Source organism: Micropterus salmoides, unplaced genomic scaffold (genome assembly GCF_014851395.1).
Source record: "Micropterus salmoides isolate LMB-PRFRI ecotype aquatic unplaced genomic scaffold, ASM1485139v1 Ms_hic_scaffold_3693, whole genome shotgun sequence".
In the NCBI taxonomy this organism is placed as follows: Eukaryota; Metazoa; Chordata; class Actinopteri; order Centrarchiformes; family Centrarchidae; genus Micropterus; species Micropterus salmoides.
In genome coordinates this window covers 20451-38621 of record NW_024043032.1, presented here as the reverse complement: position 1 = coordinate 38621, position 18171 = coordinate 20451, and the positions used below count along the sequence as shown (strand labels likewise).

Sequence of the window (18171 nt, the reverse complement as noted above, 5' to 3'; positions counted from 1 at the left end):
GCTGGTGCTGTGTCTTGTACAGGTCAGCCAATGAAAATGCTGAGTTATTTTCTGACCAGGAAGACTTAAGGAAAGAACACTTTAAATGCAATATATAAAGTAAATAAGATTAATTTAGGGCAATTAACGTGCAACATATAATGTCTAAAATAATTTGCTTTATGCAACAAGTCACATCATAGCATTTTACTTTGTGTTACCATCGGCCTGTAATGGCAACATAAAACAAAACCTGTCTCATATCAAATTCAAAACTTCATAGGCAACATTTTTATGTAAAAGAAAACATGAAGAATTTCAGGAAAATGCACACATGTTCTAGTGAGACTCTGGCTTGCAGGTGGAAAGCATACTCTTAACTTTAATCCTAAAACGTCCAAAATGTCCAGAAACATGGAAGTCTAGGATTTAAAAATTTGTTTGATCTAAAACATACGTGTCATGTCTTATCATGTGTCATATTAGTTTGGATGTAACAGAGGAAAGTGTTACATGCCACATAACTGCTTGACTTACCCAAATTATGAACTACTGCTGAGTACAGAAGAGTGGATACAAAACTTCTGTGAATGTGTGCTACATCCAAAGAAAAGTGGACCTAGCAAGTGTCATTGAAACCACCTCCATATTGACCACACACTACAAAGAAGCTATTTACGTTACATTCATCAAACTTTTAAAAATGCAAATAGTTGTATCGAAGTGCAAACTGGTCCTAAAATACCTAGTGGAGCTGAAAAAATCTATATGAAAGCTCTCTTTGTACCTGTATATGAGTTTCGGTTTGCTGACTGCTCTCAGCGATGTGTAGTAGACGAGCTTTCAGCGGCTGCTCTTTGTCTCGAAGTGAGGGCTTTTGATTTTTCCCTGACCCACAGCCTCTACGTTGTGCCAGGTCATCCTCACTCTCTGTTGGGACATCCTGAGCCTGCACTTGCAGGAAATCACAACGAGGCCGCACTGACACAGCACTACCCACAGGTGAGAGGTCTTGTTGTGGGCTGTCCACGCTTTGTTTCTGCGGGAGACTGTTGCTCTGCTGCGTGTCGGCCAATATGCCAGTTGCTCTCAGCGGGGTCTTTCCATGGAGCGGCCGTCCCCTGCTGAGTTAAGAAATGTTCATCAGGGGGAGGTCGGGGCCAGTCAGTTAGAATCACTCAGGCATCTCATTAAGATGAACAGACTTGAACAATTACAGTGGACAATTGTTAATAAATAAGCTGCTGCTTCAGTTCAATCAATCAACTTAAATTCAATTCACAGTTAATAGACGCTGAACGTTGATTCAAGGGTTAATTCTAATGCTGCAAAATTCTGTCCTATTTCCGTCCAACTTAAGTCAAATAATATAAAATATCCTTAAACTAAAATCTGATGTTCTTCCTAATGTTTATTGTGCCCTCCTACCAATAAGTGGCTTTAGCGTGGCAGAAGTTGTAAGCCTCCTTGCTGAAAAAACATTTTTTGACTTGAATTTTGGCTTTATAAACATAAAAGCCAAAATTCAAGTCAACCACCAAACAACTGCAAACACTTGCAGCACTAGGGTTAGACTTTGAGAGCAAATTGATGATAATGATTACAAGGTCCTGTTTGGTGAAAATAAGCACTCAAACTTGACTTGAGGTACCACATGACATCTTTCAAAATATGACTGACATGATTATCTCTAATAAGGTTTGTAAAAATTATTAATTTTAAAATTGTTGCTTTATCAACACAAATATCCATTAAGTAGTCGTAGTGGTAAGACAGTTGTGGAACATTACATATAGCTACTATGCAAAATAAATACTTTTCAGGGTATTTTTCACAAAGCGACAGACTTTCAACAATCTAGAGATATATCTAGAATCTAGAGATTCAGTTATAACACAAATCCAAATGAGACATGCATAAACTTTGCTCCAGAGCAGAGCAGACATGTCAGAAAATACATACAAGAGATGCAGATCTTGTCATTTCCTTCACTACCTTAAAGGCTCAGTGTGTAAGATTTAGTGGCATCAGAAGTTTACCACTACCCAGAGCGTAGGACAGCTACGGTGGCTGACAACAGCACAAAAGATGTCTCTTCTGAGGCAGCAGAAAGTGGCCAGTCAAGGGTTCTTTAGGTATATTTATTAAGTTAGTAAGTGTGGTGTTTCTGCACCACAGTCCATTATAAACCACACATTAGATAAAGTTTATACAAACATTGACAAGGGAAACACATTCATTCTCTCTGTGATTATGGACCACTGCCAACAATAATATCTGGCCTGCTGCCAGATTACGGTGCTCTGATAGGGGCAAAAATATAAATAAATATATACTTTGATAGAGGTGCTGAAATAGATCTCAGTCATGACAGCAACAGTTACTCACACAATCACTTCCTCTTTAGTGGTTTTGCCTACAAAATAAAAGCAAGAGAAGCTTGTTTACTGTAATGCAGTTTTGGAGTTGAACTGAGCTTTTACTTTGAAGAATTCTGAATGACATTAAAAGTATCTGTAGCCTGCTTGACACACCTCTGAAAGAGCCATCAAAAAACGTGATTCCCCCTAAATGTCCTCTGCCTGAAAATACTGGGGAATTGCAAAGGTAAGCTGATGGATGAGGATCAAACACCGAAACAAAAACAGTGCAGCACATGCTGTGATCTGAAAAAGAAGTTGTCTCAAGGTGGGGTTGAACCCTCATCCCTTGGATTGTGAGTCCTGCGCTTTACCAACTGAGCTAACAAAAGCACATGTTGACACAAGGCAATATTACAGCTTATATTATCAACCACGATCTAATAGATAAAACTATTTCTCTGATGCACAACTTATTTGCAGATCCCTGCAGTATATTATTTACTACTTCTTCTTCTTCTAATGTACATATTCAACATAGTGACAAGTGTCTGCACTGCCTGAATTCACCCAGAAGTAGAACAAGTAGTGACGAAGTGCGCTCTGTAGCGCTGTTTGTCCGTTTTCAGCTACTGTAGAAACATGACGATGTGACGTGGCGACATCCATGGAAGGGGGTGCCCACGGTTATATAGATATAAATGGCTCTTTCTAAGGTAATAAAAACATAATGGTTTATTATGCAAGGTCTTTAAACACCACTGAAAACATAGTTATGGATCTTATATTGCATTTCTGTCGATAGATCCTCAGAAATATTACACACTGAACCTTTAATATGATTATGTTTAATATGTTACACCGCATGATGCCTCTCCATAGCATGACCTTACCAGTCAGATGGGAGCATTGTGTCACTGGGTTGTGTCTCCTGTGCTTCATCTGACTCCCTCAGTTGATCTGTTGCTAGGCAGGAGGATTTTCTTGGTGTTAGAGTTTCACACAGCTCCTCGAGCGATTCAGCCCATTCCTCGACAGATGCAGCTCCATCTACGACAGCCTGGGAGGAATGTGAGCTTCTGATAAACTGAAGTATATTTCTTTCTGGCTATCTGATCTTTTGCCACAATCATACAGTTTGCACAATCAGACGTTAATGCCATGTTACAAAGTTACGCAAATACCTGTTTCTGCGGCAAAGACTCAAGGTCAGTGTGGTCAGTGGCTTCATGCAGAGCGTTAGTTTGCGTTTCACATTGCACAACAGAAAATGACTGCTTTCCAACTCTGATCTTAGACCATAAGATGGGAACAAAGGCAGCCATTTCTCTGCGTACATCCTGAGTGTGACAAAACAAGCAGAAACTTACTTTGCAAAAAAAATTTATCAAAATTTGTATGAAATATGTCAGTGGTCCCAGATTATCATGGTATATCACAGCTGTTAGAGCTAAGGGAAACCAGTAAAATACTGAATTAATCAGGATCTTCTTCTACAGGTGGGATAACCCCAAAAGTAAGACATTGTAAGTAAAAGAGTTAAATGAAACCAAATTGACACTTTGGGATAATACACATTTAGAGGTGTTTTTTCCCTACTAAGCTTTACTCAATGGAATTTTTAAAGAAATTACTGTATTAAAACAATAAAACCCAGTAAATGTTAGGTGTGTTTTAAATTACTGAATACATTTACATTTATTCATTTATCTGATGCTATTATCCAAAGTGACTTACAATTACTATATATCAGAGGTCGAACGCCTCTGGAGCAACTAGGGGTTAAGTGTCACATTGGTGGATGTGTCACAGAGGGAATTAAACCTGGGTCTTATCCTCTGTACCATAGCCACCCCAGTACAGTTACAGTACAGTTAGACTTGGTTTAAAATCAATTAAACCTTTCTTTATGACAGAAGAGGCTCATCTCTTTCTAGTGGGTGCAACAATCTTCTGTGTACAGTCCCTGTCATACCTCCCACTGCTTTCTGACTGAGTCAGAGAGGAGCATCAAGTCCTGGAGTTGGGGCCCAGCGCAAAAGGCCCCCAAACCCTCCACTGCATCCAGGAACTCCTCGAGGATGGCAGGCTGCAGAATCTTTAAAGCTTTCTGCACAGAAAGACATAAAGCTGGACAAACATACATAGACAAAACTGACAGCTATGCAAAGCGAAACACCACAAACCTTTAAATAACTTGGCCTAATTCTGAAATAATATTTTGAGTTTCCAAGGTTTGGATGTTTTAGCACGAAAAGCATTTGCTCTGTTTTAATCAGTTGATAAGCAACAAGTGGGTAGAAAGCTGTCTTTACAGTCAATTTGAAATGTATCACACAAAAAATCAGTTAGTGATGTCTTTTTTGTTTTCCATCATTAAAACTGTACCTGTTTCCTCTTGGCTTGTGTCTCCGAAATCTCTTTGCCCCCAAATAACTTCATGGCTTGCTGGATGCGTCCTTGCAGACGAAACCTGGCCTTCTCCAGTCTGCTCCTCGCCATTGACTTTGCTTTCGAATGAACTTCACCGTGGACCATGAGCGGTTGCCATGGAGATGTTTTATTACTCTGTAGAACGCTTACTCTGGGTTTCGATATCTGAGTTTGTGAGGGGGGTGAGCTTTGCTTTTCCTCTCGGACTGGGTGTTTTGTGTTCTTTGGTCCATCATTTTGACTTGGACTTGTAGTTTGAGTGAGGGATTTTGAAAATTTAGCCCCTTCTACAGTTTGAGCAAGAGGATGTACTGGTTCCTTCAAAGGCTTGATTTGGACATTGGGTATAACAATGGTTGGTCCATCCTCTTTGTTCATGTGTTGCTTTATAGGCCAAACCTGGAGACCTATTGTCCTGTGTGAAACCTGATTTGGGTCCTGGATTTGCAGCATAACGTTCCCAATCTGGTCTACATGTTTGGTTCTGGCCACAACAAATAACCCTGCGTCTGGCTGTCTCTGTGTTTGATGGTCTGCTTCCACATCTCGCATAAACCCAAATGACCTAAACATTCCAAGAATCTCCTAAAGAAATAAAACATATACAAATCACATAGTCTCCAAATAACTAAGTAACTGTTGAAGAACAGAAAAAGTTTATTTAACTCACCTGGCAGTGGGAGACTGCCTCTGAGATCCTGTCCTGCAATGAAGAGGCGCTGAGGTGCTGCAGAGGACAGGTTTTCTGAACTTGAACCACAAAATCCTGCAGATCCTGTCCCTCAGTTATAACCTGGTTCTCTAGATGCAAGCCTCGAGAAATCAGTACCTGAAATGATTATACAGCCGATACTGTGTTATCTGTATTGTATTGTTATTTTTAGTACCTAAACCAATCATTAGCATAGATTGACAACTTCACAGGAAAATTTTACGCTTTATATTTTCCCTTAATACACTCCAAAGGAATGCTTGAGTGGCCCTGTGGCCTCAAACCATGTTACTCAAACCCAGTTTTAGCCTATTTCAATGTGCATGCGTACCATCCGCTACCCAGGAGGGTTATTACAGTACTCAAATCATTTACAAGTAGACATTGTGAAACACAGTAAAAACACAACAATGAAGATCAAACAAAGAGAGACAAGAGAGTGAAAAACATCAGTCACAAACATTATTATTAAAATTCTGGGACCTGTTTCACCAAATATGCAACACGCCGCCACCATTTGTAATCTGCATGTTAACAATGCTCACAGATCACTTGTGAAAATGGCTTCAGCATAATTTGTGATAACATTATCATAAAACCTAAATAATGCCAAATTAGAAGGTGCATAAAGTTTTGGTTTGCTGACTTTGGCCATAGGTTCCGATGCAGAGTGTCCTCCATGCTTTTTCCCCTTTAGGTGCTGGAGACAGTCCAGGGCCTCTGTGCTCCAGCGTTCCAGCTCAGCCAAATGGCCCTCCAGCCTGGACGCAGCCCGCTGTAGCTCTCTACATGTCCTATCTGCTTCAGCAAGCATCTGTTGTACAGATACAAGCAATTAGGTCTGAACCCAAACCTTAGTTTGTCATATTACAACACAGGGTAGCAGGACTATGTACACATGTTAATATATCAATAACAAATCCTATCAAGATGTTGTAATTGTAACAATGGCAACAACTGTTGTGTTTCCTCTTTCTAGTCTCCTTGGACATGACTGAATGTGTGTTCACCTGTGCACTGGTTTAATAAAGTTCAGCTTCAGAATGGGTTTAGTCAAAAACTGGATGGACTGAGGCCTGTTGAAATGCAGCAGAGTACCTGTGGGAGATTTTGCTGGAGGTTCTCTATGTGGCTTGTTTGAAAGTCTTGGGATGGACTGAGAGATGAACAGTCCACCTCAGCCATCTTTTTACTCAGTAGCTGATAAAAAAGAAAGTACACAAAGTAAAAAAAAAGAGACTAGCTCAGACATGGACAGATTTAAAAATTGTGTCTATATTTTGCTGCAGATTTTTATCTAGCTATCCATCCATTAATTTGAAACTTTGCCAACCTGTAGTTTCTGTCTGTTAGCCTTCAGTGGGACTGAGGCCACCTCCAGTGGCTGCCTCAGTAGCCAGCTGGCCTCCTGGGTCAGTGAATGCACCATTTGAAGACAGCTCGGACCAACACTGGGCTCTGATGACACTTCCTAAGAAAGACATGCTTCATGAATAGCAGCCATTATTGGTGTCTGTATCTCCTATTTTTCCTACGTTTAAAGTTTCATTTACTTTTGTGAAACATTTTCATGGAAATCATGAACCTTTAAAATCGTTGCATTGCATTTTATCTTAACTGTCTGTTAGGTCTGTTCTACCTGTAGAAATAGCAGTGAGAACATGCATACTTACAAACATTTTCCTCTTCATGCATTCAGCCCACTGCATGTTGACCTTCCTGAGTTGCTCGGCCAGAGTGAGGCTGGTTGAAGATTCTGTCACTTCAATGAGCAAATTTCCCGCCTCATTTAACTTAGCCTGACATGAAGTCCACTCACCCATATCCTACAGTAACCAAACCAAAAGGTGAATCTAGGGCTTCCTGCAACCCCAAATCAGCGATTTTTTTTCATTAATAATTGGTCATTCAGTTTTCAAACACTGGACCTCACAGTGAAAGTCATACAGGAATGTTTTTGAGTTTTACAAAATTCTGGACAAACTGATTTTACCTGCGTCTCTACAGCAGGAGTCTGGGTGTGCGATTGTATGTTCTGTGCCACCCATGTCTGGAGAGAAGGAAGGCATTTGTTGTAAATCTCCCACGCAGACACCACTCTCTCCATCGTCCCTCTCACAGCCGTCACAGCCTGTGTGACCAATTCAGCTTCACCTTCTGCTCCCTTCACCTGGCGAGTAATAAGCTGGGAATCTTGACCTGGGGAGTGTGGATGTCAAGTCTTGCTTTTTAGAAATTCAAGAATTCACAACATATCAAAGATTAAGATAGCATGGCACAGATTTTGTGCTTACAGAACATTTGACAGACAAAAATTTTGCTCATACTTAGTGCTGCCTTGCCAGTGTAAGCATTTGCCTTTTCTTTCAGGTTTTGGAGCGCATCCATCAGAATCAAAAGCTGGCCTTGGCGCTCCACTGTTTCCTAGACAACAAACCAACATGAGTCATCGATTTTGCTGGCTTTTCAGGAAGCATAATATGTCAGATCACTCACTAGATTTAAAAAATGTAAGCTAGTCTGTTAGTTTGATAATATGCCATTCCCTGTTATCTCATAATAATGCTGCTCATATTAGTGTGTTGTTGGAACTGGCTTCATGTACGGCTCTTTCAAATACTTACATGCCAGTCCTGCAGAAGCACAAGTACTGTATCCTGGGAAGTGTAGGGCGATTTCCAGGTCTGAAGCTTAGCATTGATGCTGCCCAGAAGATCCAGTACAGTGTGACAGGATTCCTGGTATTCTAACTTGATCCCTTGATACTTGGCTGTGACTCTGATATTGGTTAAACTGTTTTCAAATACAGAATGCATCAGTGCATTATTTCATTAATTTATTGTAACCAAACTACATACACTTGTAATGCAAGGGACTTAAAAGCTTTATGACTTTAAACGTCCATTTTGGAATATTGATTTTACTAAGAATTAAGTCATTATGTACCGTCTTTTTATCGCATCAAACTTTTCAAGGGGCACTACTACGTTCCCTGAGTCATCCATGTTGTCATAAGTGTCAAGGATATTGATGTGGTGGCTCATCTCCTTAATTAAAGTCTGAAAAAAACAGCAGACAAGATAATTAGCACATAAACTAGATGATGATTGTGCTTCAAGTCTCAAAATATTGTTATGTTGCCTGTTCATATGTAGATCTGCCCTATTTGTGTCCCATGACTTATATGTTATTTCAAAACCCTTGCAAATTGTACATTTTGGATTTCTGAGAGCAGGAAAGATCAAATTTGTTGTGCAGCTTCAAAATAAAAATAACCTTTAGCGTGTCTTGTTGAGCTCTTGCTTTTTTTGCAGCATCTGCGTGATCTTGCGTTATTCCTCCATCTTCTGTTAATGCTGCCTCTGCACGCTGCAGCCATACAACAACAGAGTTCAGAGGAGAAGGAAGACTCAAGTCCAGGTCTGCTTTACGTCTCTGCAGCTGAAGAACGACACACACATACACAGCCTGGTCATTGTTATGCTGTCTAATGACTGCTCTGTAAGCCTATTCATCTGGAGAGAGACAAAGGAGGTAGATCAGAAAGACTAAAAGAAACCTCAGGAGAAAGTTTTTCCTCTCTAATTCTATTTTGCATAATGATTAAGTCATGTTAAGATAAAACAACAGCACAGGATGCAATAAGGGTGCAGGGCAAGAGTGACTAAAATCCTTCTGAGGAAAGAGTGTGACCCTGCTGCTTTTTTCCACAGTGGATTTCCTCACCTCCTCTTCCAGATGATCCCACGCTGTCACGAGAGCACACTGCTCTTGGCTCAGCTCAGGGCAGCGTCTTATGGCAGCAAGGAGGCTCATCACTGGTCTCCTTTGCTCAGTGAAGGAGTCAGCGAGGTTCTGAAACACCTGATGAACCAAACGCAGCAACAACATCTAATCGCTGTACAACAATGAAAGTTTTCTTATTTCAGCATTTGTGCTTCGCCTTACCTGATATTTTTCTGCATAGCTCGACATTTCTGTAGCCATCCGTGCCTCTGACAGTTCCTGGTAGGCTTGATGCAGCCAGCAAGTCATCTCTAGTATTCGCTCACTTGGAGAGACCTACATTATTTTTTTTTAATTGTCAATAACTACACTTTTGTATTAACTATGAAAAACAATGTGAGAACACCCTGAAACAGCAGTGGATTTTGTTTTTCAAATTAAGAAAAGTTAAGAAAAGTCAAATTAGGAAAGTTCCATGCATAGCCATGCATCTTATAAACATCAAACACATACAGCTGAAATGTTCTTCACTAAAACTTGAGAGAAAGACATAAAAATTGGACAAATATTAACTGAAGAAGGACTTCTTTGCTTGGTGTATAGTACCTGACGTAAGGGTGAGACAGCAATTGCTGGAGTGAAGTGAGCAGGCAAGTTCACAGGTGAGGGAGAAAAGGGTTGGACTGGAGGAAACAGCTACACCACCGCCACCAGAAGAGAACAGGGAAAATAATTAATACCCCTCAGTTTCATGCAATAGATTGTGGGTTCACGCTCAATACAGGGACAGGAAGCAGCAGGAGCAGAGGAACAGTAGCACTGTTACTCTGCAGGACTTAAGTTTAAACTTTCATGAGGGAAGATGTATTTTTCTAAAAGCAATGCTTTCTGTTCTGCAGCAAAGTCTTTAGAAGGTGTGAAAGTCAATGTGATGGTGTGATTAAAAATATTAATATGAATACCTACCTGCAGATGGTCATCAGGTGCTGGCATGTCATTGGAATACTGCAGAAACTGAGCTACGTAAGTCATAATGGACTTCTCATCTGGGTCTTTAACATCAACATCTGTAGCGCAGATAAATACACAGAAAGTCTTTATTGTTGTTCAGTTTGGCAGCTACTCACCTCCACTGTCATTTTAAGCGATGTTGTCTTGAATGACATATAGTAGGAAATAATGAAAAATAATAGTTATGTTTTTTTGTGGGCGCAGTAATGTGTCAGTTTGCTTATTCTAACTCTTATACTGCAGCCACTGTTTGTACCCATGTACAAAAATCAATGTGACACATTTATGTCTGTGCTAAAATGGGTGAAGAAAAGCAGTATTCATTGAAAATACCCTGTCATAACCATCAGGGTATTTTTTACTGATGAGTTTTAGTAATGTGCTATGCTATTGTGAAACAATACTTAGAACTACTCAACAATACTACTTAATCAGCCTCACCCTGTGGCTCCAACAGGCGGGGGATGTGGAGCTCCCTCTCAGCCAGGTGGAACGCCTCTTCCAGGTTCTCCTGGTTGCTTCTGGACTGGACCAGTGAGAGATCAACCAGCTGCGGTCTGAGAGAACACAGGATGGCCAAGAAGGCAACACCACTTCTCCAGCTCGACCTGAAGTCCTTCATACTGACAGAGCATCCAACCCTAGAGAGAGAAAGACAGATGGATGACAAAAAAAGAGGGAAGAAAACAAAGTACTACTCGGGATTAGTGGTGCCAATGAAAAGTGTAGGACTAGTTGTCCTGTAGTGGAACAGTGCAACCTCCGAGCCACAATGTTGCTCATAAAAAATTTCATGTTGCTAGCGTTACTGACTTACAGCCTGTTTCTTAAATTAAACACCTGTGTAATGCCTTTGTTTTAAGCATTCATATATATTGCAGATAACCCACTTTTGGCATTGGTCCCTGACCCACATGAGCAGGGCCTTCTTGGCGGACATTCGGAAGCGTCTGTGGAGAGGCGATGTCCGGCCTGCAGGGACCGGACTAGCTGGGACTGGGCTCCCTGACCAGGAGTCCAGGCTGGCCAAAGAGTCGAGGGAGGAATGACAAGAGCTGAAGGAGAGAGTGCTGGCCAGCTCCTCAATCTAAAACAGAGATAGTGAAACAATATAATAGACATTAAATTATCATTATATTTCAAATGGTTCCTCCATATGTGAAATATGACCAAAATGTACAATTTAAAGCCAATACTTTGACTAAGTTTTTTTTTTTAATATTAATGATGCATCACGAAATGCTTGTTTGTTTCGTCTTCCTCTGTTTCTCCTCCTACTTCCTTTTCTCACATTAGCAGTAGTAGGTTAATTCTGTTTGTGGTGGCATTAGTTTATCATTGGCACTCACATGACATTGGAGGATGATTGTCCATATAAGTCCGAGGATGATGGAGGGCCGTCCATCTATGATATCTGAGATGTTTATGTTCACCAATTTGATCTACACCAACCGACCATAACAACAGTTAACCAAACACACTGTGGATTCAGATGCTATGTTTTTTTTGTGTGTGTGGAAACTTACAGATTTTCTCTTGAGAAAGTTCAGTGCTGTTTCAATGTTGGCCCTCTGCTGGAAAACCCCACGGCCTCTTTGTCGTTTCTGTGGAGATAAACATCAGCGTTATTATGAGAATAATATTTATTTAGTTGTAATGGAGGAATATAGAATCTATTCAACTCATTGATATCAGAAGCACATGTAGTAACTCACCATCGGTTGGCCAGTCATCACCTCCAACAGGTCGAGCAGCTGTGACCCATTTCTGATGTCAGAAAAGAGGTCTGACACATATGAGGGTGGGCATCTCTGTAACAATGCACAAAAATTACTGATTTATCTGTCCAGCTGAACAATTCATAATATATATACATATATATATATATATATATACATATATATATATATATATATATATATATATGGTCCCTCTTTAATTTCACTAGTTCCATCTACTACACTTCAGTTTCAGTAATGTTACTGATATTGAGATAACAAACATGCATAGTCGAAGGTTGTATGTTAAAAAATTACAATAAAATGTACTGCATTTCTTGCCTTGTGAATATCAGCAAATGAAGGCAATATACACAACATTCATTTCCATTGATAATTTCAAAACAGGAAGTAACAGAGCTTACAAAAGGTATCAAAGTTGTGCTAACGAATTTTAGCAATGAAAGCACCCACCACAGCTGTATATAAATAAATATAAATAACCTTGAGTCATATTTGGTGGGAAATTTACTGCCATAATTTTATACAAAACAGGAAGTTCAGGTTCATGTGGTGTCATGTGGTAAAACAAAAAGTAAAAGGCTGATGGAAAAATAAGTGCTGAGCTGTTTATGTTTTTGCACACCACAGAGTGCAACAGGAAGCAAACGGGTTTATAGGAAATGTGAACTACTTTGTGGGAAACACTGAAAAATTCTATATTAAATTTTTTTTTTTTTTTTTTTTTACAATGACATGAATTTTCTTAATGCTTCACACAGCACAGTTTACAAATGCATCCTTTACCCAAAAAGGTCAGAGCCTACAAATTCTGTCTTCCTTCCAACACCTACTGCCATGCAACTGCAGTTGATTCATTGAAATGTTTCCGGGTCAAAGCTTTAGGTCAAGTCACAACAGTAAACGTTGTCCCCCAGACATAAAGGAAATACTCCTGGTGGGGGTTGTCAGTCCACTCAGATTGGTGTAACAGATGGCAGGTTATGAACCAGTGATTTTAGAGCGCAGTCATATGGACGTGAGGTATGAAGAGGAGGCTGGATTCAGATTACATGCTGTTTTGCTTCACTGAAGCACTATTTATACTCCAGTCAAGTGTCACAAGCAGCTCAAGTCCTCTTTCCAACAAGATCCATGGTGAGCTGCCTCACTACACCTCACTGTCTGAACACTGACTCAGCATGATTACAGCTTTCTTCATATCATTTACAGCTCCACCACAGCATGATGTTTCAATAATACCTAGGTAGAGTTCTCCAGAACATTTTTTTTTTTTCATTCTTGTCCAAATATTGCATGTTGAAAAGCAGCTAAAGTCAGAGCAAAACATAAATCAATACTATTGATCATGTTTTGCTTGAGACATCTCCTAAATTAAAGTTAAGTTTTAGAATATATATAAGAAAAATATCTTTAAAGGAAAAGTAAAGGCATGCAATACCTGCAAAAGGCAGTTTCCTTTTTACATTTTAGCCAATGCTGCGAGTAGCATATAAACCTTGAATTAACATTTTCTTGTCAGTCCCTTTCTGCATCACTACTCCAGCCTCTCCCCAATCCAAGGTAATCTCCAGAAGATATATCCTATTAAACAGCCAAATGCAAACTTTTGTCTGGGGGTATCTTTGACAAAGCACCAGTTCTTATTTATTTATACTGTATTCAAAGCAATAAAACCATCCAGAAGCATCAAAATCAGGAGTGAGCAGTTTTTTGTTTTCATCTATAATAGTTTATTTATCTTATAAGCATCACATATAAATATGATATCTAAATGTACCTTAGAGAGTTGAGCATTTATCCAGTTGGTGAATGTCCTTTTCTGAATCTGTTCATGCTCCACTGATGAGGAAACAGACAAAACATTTTATCTATAAACATGGAAGCTTGTGTTTGCTGGCATCCCTGAAAAAAAAGTCATGTCTGGCTTGTCACAGTCCTGAAAACACCAACTAATGTAAACAAATGCACAAATCACTTTTCATAAACATTGCAGTATACTCCTCAAAAGCAACCTGACTTTCTCTGACCTTCCCTGTCTGGAATATGCTGCTGTAAAAATCCAGACATTTCATTACAGCAGTTGGAACCTTGATCTAAGCTGCAGCTAAGTCATAAAAAAAGATACTCACCGACATCAGAGGACTGAAGGATCTTCCGAACCTCCATGCTTATAACTGATAGTCAATAAACCCATATATAATGAGTGAAGATACTACTTTAAATAACATATTACTGTCTTCTCAAACACTAGGTGACCCAGACTGGCAGGAAGCTTGAAGCTAAAGTAAGGCTACCGGCTGGGATCTGGCTACAAGACGGCTTCCAACACAGTGACAGACATAGATACTGACGCTCACACACACACACAGCAGATGTACACAGAGACACACTCACAGCCATGATGAACTCCCAAACAGACATTTGCACACACACAGTAAGGGATTTTGGGCATATATGGTTCTTGAGAGTTACTAGACCTGATCCTAAGATTCTGTTGCCAAAACATTAACCTTTTACTATATATAACACTATAAAGGCATTCCTTGTTACAGTATTATAGAAATGACAGAACACTTTAAGTAATATGCAAGTAGTTTTGGAAATTGCCTGTTTGCCCACTTTAGTATGAAGAAACACTGACTGGGTAAGTGAAGCCAATGATCTCCTGGGAACACATGAATCATTTTGGTGTCCACTTTATATTTTCATCAAAAGAAATAATGGGTGTTTAGAATCAAATTATAAGTATTTTACTACTTTAATTAAAATTATTCGTAGAATATAAATAACTGTCTCCAACATAAAAAGTTTTAAAAAAATTAAATGATTCTGCCTGCATCGCTTTCATAAACTTTTACCTACTACTTTCTGTATCTATGTGCAATCATAGACTGTATATAAAAAAGTGTGCAATGTTGCTTCAAGTCTCTTTTCCTGCAGACCAAACATGACAAAGATTGCACACTCAAAGCTACAGGAACTTAAGGTTTTGTCTGAGGCAATCAGAAATGCACACACTCACTTTCAGATTGAAGAACTCACACATGTAGATATCAGGTTTGGCCATGAATCATACTCAGTGAGTCTGCTGTTTGTTTACGAGCCTCCAATGCAGGAATCTCCTGAGCATTTTAATCACTCGACTCCACCCAGTTCAGCTAGAACGCCCAATACAAACAGCAGTAAGAGGCTTCATCACTAACTTCTTACTTCAGGCCATTGTAAGATGGCATCAGTCAAGTATGTTTTTTCAGGTCAAAGTATAGCTCTTCACAAATGATTCTTCTCAAATTCAAAAGTGAAAATAAAGGCAGAAGCTGCAATTACCTTAATAATATGCAATATTTTGTAAAGTGGGATGATACAAGTGCCATCTCCTGTGTGTGAGTAAGGGTATGGCTGTTAACTAGCTGTTAACTAGATTGTTTTAATTTTCAGAAAAGTCCTGAAAATGCAATCTCCACACATGCAAAATAGCAAACAAATAACTTTAACTTTAAATAGCTTTAACCTGACAGTCAAACTGCTTTTAAAAATCCACACAATTATCAATTTTCAGCACTTCCCATTTTCACTTCTTTAGGTTATGAATTCCTAGTGCGTGTTATGTTTCATATTAAAGTAATGCAAGACACATAGAAACAGATCGCCTCAACAGAATTCATAGTTTGGCCATTACTATGATTCCCCACCCCAGCACATCACATGTCACAACATCTACAAAAGCACAGGAATAGACTGACCTTGGAGGAGCATGTGCACGTTGTCAATGTCCAATGGAATGCCTCCATCGTCTTCCTCTGCTCCACCTGAAGCCATGTAGTCTCTCTAACCACAGCACGAGATCAACATCAGAACGGTCCAGGAGACAGAGATAAGTAAATTGTCCGCACAATTGCAATCCACAATGCTACAAAGAAAAGAAAATGCTGATGGTAAATACTAGTATCAAAGCTTGTTTCAAAAGATTAGTTAGCTGCCTCCACTGCCATTAGTCACGTTTCAGTGAGAACGCACCCACCCACACCCTACATTACCAGACACACACACACACACACACACACACACACACATAGATGCAAGTAGACACTTGCAAACACTGAAACAAAGAGCTCAACGAGGAGGAATAACCGTGGTATATGGAAAGAGCAAGATATCCAAAAATAGTTCATCTTCAACATACCTGTAGCAGGGCTGTAGTCACTGAACACAGCTAGAACATACTGCATTAAAAGAAGAACCCAGTAGAGTGTGTACAGTTTACAATAAATGTCCTCAGCTGTGTCCTTTCATATTGGCACAACTCTGCGTTGATCCACTGTGTGTAGGTCCTTCAAATAGGACTTGGCCTTTAGGTGGTCATAAATGAAAAAAGGTGCCTCTTGGTTATTGGAGCGTGAGGACAAAAACGAGTGGAAAGTCCCGCCCACGCACACTGCAGGCCCAAACCACTCCTGCAGACTCTCATACAACCTTTTTATCCTGTAGTTAAAAGATAATCATATACTCACAAATCTCTTATACTAGCTATATCTTTTGTCTTTATCCTTTTCTTGTTTTTACTTGTGAGCTAGTTTAATAATGTAACAGTTGAGAAAAAATGACACTGAAAAAGATGCATTATTTGTGAAACTGTTTCAGGTTCCTTTTATGGGTCATTCCCCCTCATGACTTTGCAATATACAGTTTTAAAAATGCAATTCTGCCTGTACTTTCTCAGCTGGTTTCATATTGAGTTATAGCGATCTAGTAAAGCTTTTCAATCATTATTAATTACAGTTCAAAGTAAGTAATCACTGGGAGCAAGTTTATTTAATACTTTACCTGAAAAGGATGCTTATAACTGAATTTAAACTGAACATTATTTATTTGTTTCACCTGAACAAAAAGAGAGTGTACTAACAGTAGATCATGTCATACAATGCCTTCTTTACCCTTGAGATCAGTGCCAGTGTTTTATTTGTTGTATTACTATGGTGAGCAGACAGAGCAGGTCTGTGTGTCACACAACAGCTGCAACCTCACCTCAAATTCCCACGTGTGTCATGGCAGTGGTACAGGCATGAAAACGTAGAACAGGATGGTTATAATTATAATAAGGAATATACAGTAAGGAATAATTGTTCCTTTGCAAAGTGTGTGATTGAAACTGAAAGTAAGGCAGGGTTTTTCACATTAAAAGGTTATTCTAGTGTATTTCTACTGAAAACACAGATTATAAAAGCATCAACTGAAAACTGGTATCGGGTTTAATTGCATCAACAAGTATATGACACCATCAAACTCTTACTTCCCCATGCATGTCAATTTTGTAAGTCTTATAAAGACTTGAATATACCACGAGAGTAATTATAAGATTTCAGTGGTCAATTATTGTTTACCTATACATGAAGCCAATGTGCAAATCTAAACGTCTAACAAGATGAAACCCAGAAACTCTTGTTGACCAATTGTTGGCCTTTGGTCCTACACAAAATGTCCATTCATCCATTCATTATCTATACCCGCTTATCCTTGCAGGGTTGTGTGAGGAGACTGGAGCCAATCCCAGCTGACATTGAGTGAGAGGCGTAATACAGTCTAGACAAGTTGCCTGTTCATCACACTCACATTCACAATTATGGCCAATTTAGAGTGTCCACTTCTTTTTTAGTTTTCAGATGGCTGACCAATCCATCAAATTTGCCACAACCTTAACTTCAATCTCTTTCTAGGAACCACCTTTTAGAATCCTTTTTAAACATAGTGTAAGAAAATCATCAAGGGAGGGAATCTTGAGAATGACCAAAATTAGCTTTATACCCATTATTCTTCTTTTTATTTTTATTCTTTTGACAGAACTATGATTGAAATCATGTTTCCATTGGCAGATGTCGTTTCAGTGACATGGTATATGACATCTTATCACATTTAATTTTGAGACTACAATTAATATAATTAAGTCTTTAGGTTACAGCATGATATCTACACTATACATTTACTGTAATAAATATATTTTTCATTAATTAATTACAAATCTAAATAAAATGATGGTGTCAGCAGCACATAATCCCCAGATTTCAGCAAAATGATTTGATGAAGAAAAGATCAGTGTTCACAAGGTACAGGGTGTATATGTCATTTTACAACAGGATTGTATAATTACATTAAGTTTGTAGTTTAGCATTTATGGTTAAGTCCTCAAGGTGGAGTCAACAGATAAAGGTAG

General features: G+C 39.2%; 2 protein-coding genes across 2 annotated transcripts; both read right to left on the bottom strand.

The window, feature by feature from the left end:
* Positions 1-766: 766 nt before the first annotated feature.
* On the bottom strand, positions 767-3777 carry LOC119884816 (the record flags this gene model as incomplete). Its single annotated transcript, XM_038695121.1, has 3 exons — positions 3524-3777; positions 3233-3399; positions 767-1103 (listed from the first exon to the last, which is right to left on the bottom strand). Coding segments are annotated over exons 1-3 (645 nt in total), but the record flags the coding sequence as incomplete, so codon positions are not given.
* A 531-nt stretch (positions 3778-4308) lies between these two features.
* On the bottom strand, positions 4309-18137 carry syne2a (spectrin repeat containing, nuclear envelope 2a). The gene is made up of 24 exons (XM_038695124.1): positions 16147-18137; positions 15707-15873; positions 13741-13802; positions 11937-12032; positions 11748-11825; positions 11571-11663; positions 11112-11308; positions 10663-10862; positions 10177-10277; positions 9817-9906; positions 9433-9546; positions 9211-9348; positions 8761-8925; positions 8431-8543; positions 8109-8277; positions 7812-7908; positions 7478-7683; positions 7158-7310; positions 6818-6955; positions 6583-6684; positions 6131-6298; positions 5443-5601; positions 4728-5357; positions 4309-4449 (listed from the first exon to the last, which is right to left on the bottom strand). Exons 2-24 carry the CDS (start codon positions 15780-15782, stop codon positions 4309-4311), a joined length of 3486 nt encoding a protein of 1161 aa, XP_038551052.1. The 5' UTR covers positions 15783-15873; positions 16147-18137.
* Positions 18138-18171: the final 34 nt, after the last annotated feature.

Coding starts and splice junctions, on each gene's coding strand:
- syne2a (XM_038695124.1), bottom strand. CDS start 15,782: ATGGCTTCAGGTGGAGCAGAGGAAGACGATGGAGGCATTCCATTGGAC. Junction 12,033..13,740: donor TAAATGCTCAACTCTCTAAG/GTACATTTAGAT, acceptor GCATTGTTACAG/AGATGCCCACCCTCATATGT. Junction 8,278..8,430: donor TTTGATGCGATAAAAAGACG/GTACATAATGAC, acceptor ATTTGAAAACAG/TTTAACCAATATCAGAGTCA.